Source organism: Aethalodelphis obliquidens, unplaced genomic scaffold (genome assembly GCF_003676395.1).
Source record: "Aethalodelphis obliquidens isolate GAN/ISIS:26980383/991018 unplaced genomic scaffold, ASM367639v1 scaffold38, whole genome shotgun sequence".
Taxonomy (NCBI): Eukaryota; Metazoa; Chordata; class Mammalia; order Artiodactyla; family Delphinidae; genus Aethalodelphis; species Aethalodelphis obliquidens.
The window spans coordinates 2,372,444-2,379,984 of NW_020837982.1; the positions used below are offsets into that span (position 1 = coordinate 2,372,444).

Sequence of the window (7,541 nt, forward strand, 5' to 3'; positions counted from 1 at the left end):
AGCCTCCAGGGCTGGGCGGGGATGCTGGTATGGCTACTAACAGGGGAGGTGCTGGGGTGACCTTTAACCCCCAGCTTGAAAACAGATCAGAGGCAAAACCCCCAAAGCGGGAATCCCCGCGGGCTCGGCTGTGCAGGTGGGTGGCTGCTGTTTCGGAGGCTGCTTTCGGCACCCACCCGCCCCCTCCCACCCCCACTCCGTTCTGCTCCCACTCCGGACTGTGTCTGATACATCCCAACATGTGCCACCCACCAGCTCCACGAGCAACAGGCAGAGCCCGGCCCACTAGGGTTCGCTAACCCCTAGGCTAGTGAGAACAGCTGGATCCACCCACTTCTGAAGGCATCTGGCCTCCCATCCTGGGGGGCGAGGGGTCAGCGAGCGTCTCACCATCCGACATCATCATTCCAGGAAAAGCCACCAACATCCCAGCAGGTGAACCTGCTGTTATCCAGCACCTGGGTTAACAAGCCCAATAGAGGTTTTCTCTGCCTCTGGCCAGCAACCCCCCGTGGCTGCACTCATCACCTGGGGAGCTCTTTAAACAGCTGGGCGCCTGGGCCACACCCACACCAATTAAATCCAAATCTCTGGGGGCTCAGGCAGCAGCATTTAAAAAAATCTCCCCAGGTGATTCCAATGCACGGCCCAAGTTGAGAAGCCCTGTTTCAGGCCCAGGAACTTTGCGAGGTTGTCCAGTTTTGTGTTTTTAATAGGTGAGAAATAAAGTGTATTAGGCGTTTATAGATCAAGGATAATTTCCCTCTGACAATTCTTGAAGAATCTATGCATTTAAGATAACTTGCCTAACTCTGGCAATTCAAAGTTAATTTTTTTTTTTAAACACTTGCTGGTTCAACGAATTTTGCTGGGGCTCTGATTGAAGGCAAGGATAGCCCAGAGTCATGTAAAATGTGAATCTGCTGCAGAAGTTGCTCCCCACACCCCCAAACACCTCTAAACTTCACACAAGTTACTGTAATCCCTACTTGGTACAGTCGCCAGGCTTGGCAAAACCAAAACCCTCATGGGGCACCCAGTTAAATTATAATCACCTGGGGAATTCTTTAAAAAACAACAACACTGATGCCTGGGCCACGCCCCACACCTACGGAATCAGAACCTCTGGGGACTGGGCCCAGTTATCAGAATTTTAAAAGCTTCTCCATTTAATAAAATGTGTCCCAAGTACTGCAGGGAACACCTACTGAGTCATTTGCTTACCTGAAATTCAGATTTCACTGGGCATCCTCTATACTATCTAGCAGCCCCGCCGCTGAGAGACAGAAGCAGAACCCTCCACCGAAAAACAAAGGAAGGAGAAAACACAGGAAGAGAGCACGTTCTGCCCCACCTGGACCAGTCAGTCCAGCTCTGGAACCTGCCCAGAGGCTGCGGGGCTGGGACCCCTCCGGCAGCTGCCCCCCTCAGGCTAAAAAGCTACAGGCTCTTAAAAAGCCAATCTGATACATTCTGGCTGAAGTGAGAACGTTAGATTTAACATGGGGCGTGTGTTAAGTGGAACTCAGTCTCATTTTACAGTCAGCCCGTTCCAGAGACCAGGTCCCGAGGGGCCTTCCCGACTAGCACTTCCCGCGGGAGTCCGCTCCCGTGGCGCCCCCTGCAGGCCGACAGCTTTTTCCACCGCTTTCCCCTTGGCCGAGATTCCTTCCCACCTTGTGACTTTATTAACTCAGGCCTCTGCGGCCTCCCCTGGAATTCCACGTCAGGGCGGGTAACACATCAACATGCTCATCCCTGGGCGAGTCCCCCACAGACCGGGGTCCGGATCCGGCTGGCCTCTCCGCAGGATGCCTCCCTGTAAAAGCCAGACCAAAGCCACCTCGGGATTCATCGTCTTTCCTGTCCTTTAACTCATGCCATTCCTCCCTACTAGCAAATTCTCAAGAGACCCACTCCTCGTGCCTTCTTTCCACCGCTGCTTCCGCCCAGACCCCTGGGGGGCCCAAGGAGACCAGTGTCCTTAGGGGGTTGAGAGACTCCCAGGAGACTGACCCCTGCCCTCATTCTCCTGGTGTGCGCGGCCCCGAAGTCCTGGATCAGACCAATGCAGCCCCACGATTTGCTGCAGGAAACAGATGCCATGCATACGCTTAGAAAGAAATCACGAACTCCAACAAAAGCAAACGTTGGCTGGAATGGGACGAACATCAGTCCTGGCCACAGCCCTGCTCTGTGAGCGGGAACACACTCGAGGCCCTAGGTCCCCTCTTCACCCTCTCCTGCCCTCTCTCCTTTGAATACACCCCTCCCCAAGATGCCCAAGCTTTCCTGTTCACACTAGAAGTGCTGAAGGAAACAAGAAACTGCAGGGGGGAAAATAAGACCATACATTGTTTATATGTATTTGGATTAAGGAAACAATTCACAAGCCATACAAAACTGAGACACACTGGAAAACTCAAAGGGAAGTACCGTATCTACTCCCAGCCACCTAGAACCAAACATCACATGAAAGATCCAGAGGGTGAATTTCCACCACGTGTCACCAGGATGGAAGACTAAGGTTTCCCTGCAACTTCCCCAACCGTCTCTCCCACCAGCACGGCGTTTGTTCCCCTGGCTGAGACCCGAGTACAGGTGTGTTTCTAAAGGCTGGAACACGGGGCCCTCACCACCCAACTGAGCCAAGCCCAGAGCTTGGATTCTGAAAATCCAAACCCAAGGCCATTCCCAGGGACAGGTAAGCAAGGCCCACTTCTAGCCCGAGGGAGCTGTCGAGAGGGTCCATCCATGCCCTCTCTTAAAAGGCATCCACAGGAAAGGATGCTGACAGGGACCTGAGCGTGCTCCCGCCCGAAAATCGTGTCTTTGGTTGCCCAACGCCAACGCGTGCCTTAGACTGTCCCAGCCTCCTTCCCCCTTTCTTTTAACCCTTCATGTACACCCAGGTGAACGCTGCTCATTTTTCAGTGTCTTAAAAAACAAAAAAGACAGAGAGGGAGAGGTAGGTGAGCAGGGATGGAGAAGTTTGCGGGGAACTCTCAGAACGCCAAGAATTCTCAGGATGAAGGTCGCCCCCTCCAGCTCCTCCACAAACCTGAGTCCTTGGGACACACTGTGCACAGCCTCACACGGGCTGCCGGCTGGGGGTGGGGGGGGCTCATGAGGGGCCCCTACGCGTTCCCCCCATACGCTCCTACTTCCTCTCCGAGCTCAAGCACCTGGGCCTGAAAGGTGGCCGAAGAGGTTGGTGAGGCATTTGAACTCCTGGAAAAGATGGTAATTTTGCTCCCACTCCCAGGGGGAAACAGGGATGTGGTGGAAGAGCCTGTCTCACTAGAGTACTTTTTAATCCTGGTCCCCAGAGGTAGAATCATTTTATCCAGTATCTGAAACACAAGCTTCTAGCTCTCATCGTTACAGTAACTCCTGACTGCCGACCTCGCCGCCGCCCACCTCGGGGACCCTCTGCCCCACGCAAAGGGACCACAAAGTGCAAGGACGGCTAACAGCACAGATGGCGCCCGCGGCCACGGCCCACGCTCACCCCTTGCTGTGCGCATGGCCTCCCCACATACACACCAGTACACGTTACACCACCGTGGCCAGAGACACATTTACAGTGTGCGTGGGAGCCCGGCCTGGGCCGCATCCTCAGGCAGGATCTGGCCCTTAATCCCGGGGTCCAGGGGTCCCGAGGCCGCTCTGCAGCCAGGCCCCTCGTCTCAGTGCTTGATCTCGAGGATGGAGGGATTGTGGTCCAGGATGGCAAGGATAATCTTGTCCATGTACTGCCTCAGCCGGAAGTTGATCTCCTCCTGCTCTTTTAGGGCTTCCATGAGCTGAAGGGAACGAGAAAGAGAGGTCAGAGGCCGGGCCGGGGCTGGGGTGTGGGCAGAGCCAGTGCCCCAAGACCAGCCTCAGCGCTCGGGGCCAGGGCATGAGTCTAGGGCATCACACCCAGGGAGGGTTAAATACGAAGAGGCCCAGGCCACACCCCCAGAGAGGCTCATATCACCGGCCCACGGAGGAGTCCAGGTATGGGTGATTTTCTGATAAAGGGAGAGAACACTGGCCAGAGGCATTTATAGTCAGGAGTGACATCCAAAGTCCTTAAGACTGCCAGCTGTTTCCTCTGCCTGGAACGTCCCTCTCACCACCCTCCGGCCCTGCCATTGTCCTTCTCCAGGTCAACTCCTGCCGTGTCCTTTAGGCTGTAACTGAAATGCTGCCTCTGCCCGCAGGCTGGAGGCTGGTGCCCGGCTCACATGGGAGCTCCTTGAGGCCCAGGGGCCAGCTCTTAGCTGTGTGTCCCAAGCACAGGGTAAGAGTTCAGTGACTCATGATTCGTGTTGAAATCTAATCTGGGTATTTCGGAGGCCTGATCTTTCATAAGCACACCCCAGTGGGGCAGAAAGAGTGGGCTTTGCAGCTAGAGACCTGGGTCCCTCTCCCTCCGTAAGTTGGGTGATCTTGTGTCCTGATCTCCCGATCTGTGACAGGTAAGTGTTCAGAAAGCCTTCGAGTTCTCAGAAGATTAAGTGAAGACATACCGCAAGCAGGTGGCCAAGAAATGCTAGCGTCCTTCCCCTCTTGACTTGGGGGAGGGGTCGTCCAGCCTCCCCTGGATTATAAGTTGATGAAATCAACTGGCCATTTCGGCATGTTCCTGGCAGAGTGAAGACTCAAAACTCCGTTCTGCTCCCAAACCCATATGCTCCTCCCACCACGTACAGGAAATCGGAGCGGATTTAACTCCACCTGCAGCCTCCTTGCCTCACCGCTCTCCCCTGTCACTCGGGGTCACTGCAGATGGAGACTTCGAGGGGCCAGGCCCTAGACAGCCTGAGGCTTGTCGTCGAGACAGGTGAGATGGGGCAGGACACATGAGCAGCCAGGCTCCACGGCGAGAGCTGCTGGGCACCTTACCTCATCACGAGAGGCCGTGTCTATTTCCGCAGCCAGCGACTGGGCTTTGGTCTGGGTGGCAAAGAGGTTCTTCGCTTCGTAGAGGCTGAGGCTCAAGATCTGCCCGTTCAAGTCGTCGTTCTGGTCCCGCAGCTTATGATTCTCCTGGGGAGGGGGACAAAGGCGATACCAGCTCCCACCGGAACCCACTTCTCCGCAGCCACTGCTCCCTGACTGCCACCAGCACCCTCTCCACCCCTTGGGCGTGTGTCATGGCCCGTCCAGGACACCCACAGATGACGGGGCATCTGCCACGCTTGAGGGGGAGGAGAGCTGGGTCCTGGGAGGTCCTGGGGTTCTGAGGAGGAGTTAACAGCCCTGCTCAGGGAGCCAAGTTTCCAGACAGGGGCATGGCTCCAGGCCACCCCTTCCCCCCTGGCAGCCAGAAGAGGGGCCCCGCCCACCCAGTGGCTCCTTCTCCAACACTGGCCCTTGGTGAGGAGAAGTGATGCTCTAGATCTCTGGGCTGACAGGTCAGCTCATCTCCGTGGCCCCTCCTGCAGCTGGGCTCAGGAATCCCGCTCTTGGGAGTGCTTTCCAGGGGCACCCTCGCTCCTGAGTACAGCAGGCCCAGTACTGTCCTGCCCAGACCCTGGTGACCAGCCCTGCACTCCAGCTTTTGCCTCAAGGCTCCTAACTGCTCACACTTGGGGCCTAGGGCGCCCCCTCGTGGCTGAGAAGGGCTGGGGTTTAGGATTGCTGTGGGAGCAGAACCTCCAGCACCTCTGCTTCCGGGGGTCGGTTGGGGGGTGGTCAACTCAGAGTCTCTGGGTGCGGGCTTCCCGCACCATCATGCCCTCGCTGGGTCACTGCCCTACCCTGATCCCGCTTCCCCCACCCCCAACTGGTCTCCAATCATGGGAGTGCTTGCGGAAACCATCTGAAACGGAATCCTGGGCGCGGGGTCTGCTCCTGGGAGAACGCAACGCAGCGAGGCACTATTGGGTGGCTGGGTAGAGCCTCCTCCCACACCCCTCGCGCCCAGGACAGAAGACTGGTGTCTGCTTCTTTTCACGGATGCTGAGCAGAGCCCCTGGGATTTCCATCTGCCTCGGCTGAGCCGTGAGACGGGGACCAGTAGCCCTGACAACGAGGGTGTTGGGAGGAGCAGGCAGTTTCGTCGGGGAAGGGGGCGCTACGGCTCTCGGCCCCTCACAGGACACCCACCCAGAGGGGACCTGTACACCTTATCCCGTGGGTCAGAGGCTCCCAGGGCCCACCTGCTTGAGCCGCTTGACCTCATGCTCCAGCTCCACCTCTCGGGCCCTGGCATTGAACTCGCCCAGGCCGGAGGACGAGCCGCGGCCCCTACCCGGCCGCTCGCAGTCCAGCTTGTACATCTGCAGGTGCTCCAGCTCCTTGCGCAAGTCCTCGATGAGCTGCGGGGGCAAGAGGCTGGTTGGCGGGAGCAGGGGCGGGGCATGCGGGGGGGGCGGGGCGGGAGCCCTGGCACCTGCCGGCCCGGGACCTACCTCCTGCGTCGCCTCCCGCTCCTTCTGGAACTCAAGGCGGTTCTGCCGCAGCTTGTCCATCATGCGCTTGTACAGGTCCATCTCATCCTTGAGCCGCAGGCTGGTGTCCTCCAGCCGGTCGGACATGCGCTGCCGCTCCTGGAGCCGGGGAGACCGGGGCAGGGGGAGAGTTCCCAGGGGGCCCGCTGTGCTCCAGGGGCTTTGCTGGGGGCCGGGGCAGCCACCTCGACAAATGGGCCATCAGATCAGCCCCTTGAACAGAGCCCTCCGAGGCACGGATTAAAGAAATGGCCAGATCCCCTAGGAGTCTAGAGACACAGCTAGAAAAATCTCCGGTCTCTGAAAGCCTTTCAATGATGCCAGATGGACCCGAATAAGGTAAGACGCCCTGGACTTCCCTGGTGGTGCAGTGGTTAAGAATCTGCCTGCCAATGCAGGGGACACGGGTTCGAGCCCTGGTCTGGGAAGATCCCACATGCTGCGGAGCAACTAAGCCTGTGAGCCGCAACTACAGAAGTCTGTGCACCTAGAGCCCGTGCTGCACAACAAGAGAAGCCGCCTCAATGAGAAGCTGGCGCACCGCAAGGAAGAGGAGCCCCTGCTTGCTGCTACTACAGAAAGCCCGTGCACGGCAACAAAGACCCCATGTGGCCAAAAATAAATAAATAAAATAAATTTTTTAAAAAAGGTAAGACCCCAAACAGAAGCTAACCTTTCTTTTTTTTTTTTTTATTATTTTCCCCTGTAATACAAGGAAATAGATATTCACTACAGAAAACTTGGAAAATAAGAAATATGGGAAAATGAATTATTCATGTTTGATGCCTTTTTTTTTTTTTGGCTACAGCAATTTTATTAGAATTTCAGAAACTAGAAACTAAAGGCCTCCGATGGCCAACGCAGCCTCTCTGTGGATTTGGCTCAAGATCCAAGTCTGAGCGACGCCGGGACCTGCTGCTTACCTCATCCAGCTTCTCTGTTTGCGACTTCAGCCGAGTCACTGTCGTCCTAAGCTCCGTATTTTCTTCCTCTAATTGCTGCACCCTGGGGAAAGGAGGAGGACAAGAATGTCAAAAATGGAGATTCCCTTACAATTTGACAGTCTGCAGCAATTCTCCGCTCCCTGGAGGGTACATA

The 7,541-nt window shown here is 56.4% G+C and overlaps 1 protein-coding gene across 3 annotated transcripts in view; it reads right to left on the minus strand.

The window, feature by feature from the left end:
- Positions 1–2,337: 2,337 nt before the first annotated feature.
- The window catches only part of RAB11FIP4 (RAB11 family interacting protein 4), a 114,088-nt gene continuing 108,884 nt past the window's right edge, over positions 2,338–7,541 (minus strand). For all 3 annotated transcript variants that reach the window (XM_027130342.1, XM_027130341.1, XM_027130343.1), the window contains 5 exons: positions 7,367–7,448; positions 6,405–6,542; positions 6,153–6,311; positions 4,894–5,037; positions 2,338–3,806 (listed from right to left, as the gene is read on the minus strand). In XM_027130342.1, coding sequence (XP_026986143.1) covers positions 3,690–3,806; positions 4,894–5,037; positions 6,153–6,311; positions 6,405–6,542; positions 7,367–7,448 — 640 coding nt within the window. In that variant the 3' untranslated portion in view covers positions 2,338–3,689. The remainder of the gene's footprint in view (positions 3,807–4,893; positions 5,038–6,152; positions 6,312–6,404; positions 6,543–7,366; positions 7,449–7,541) is intronic.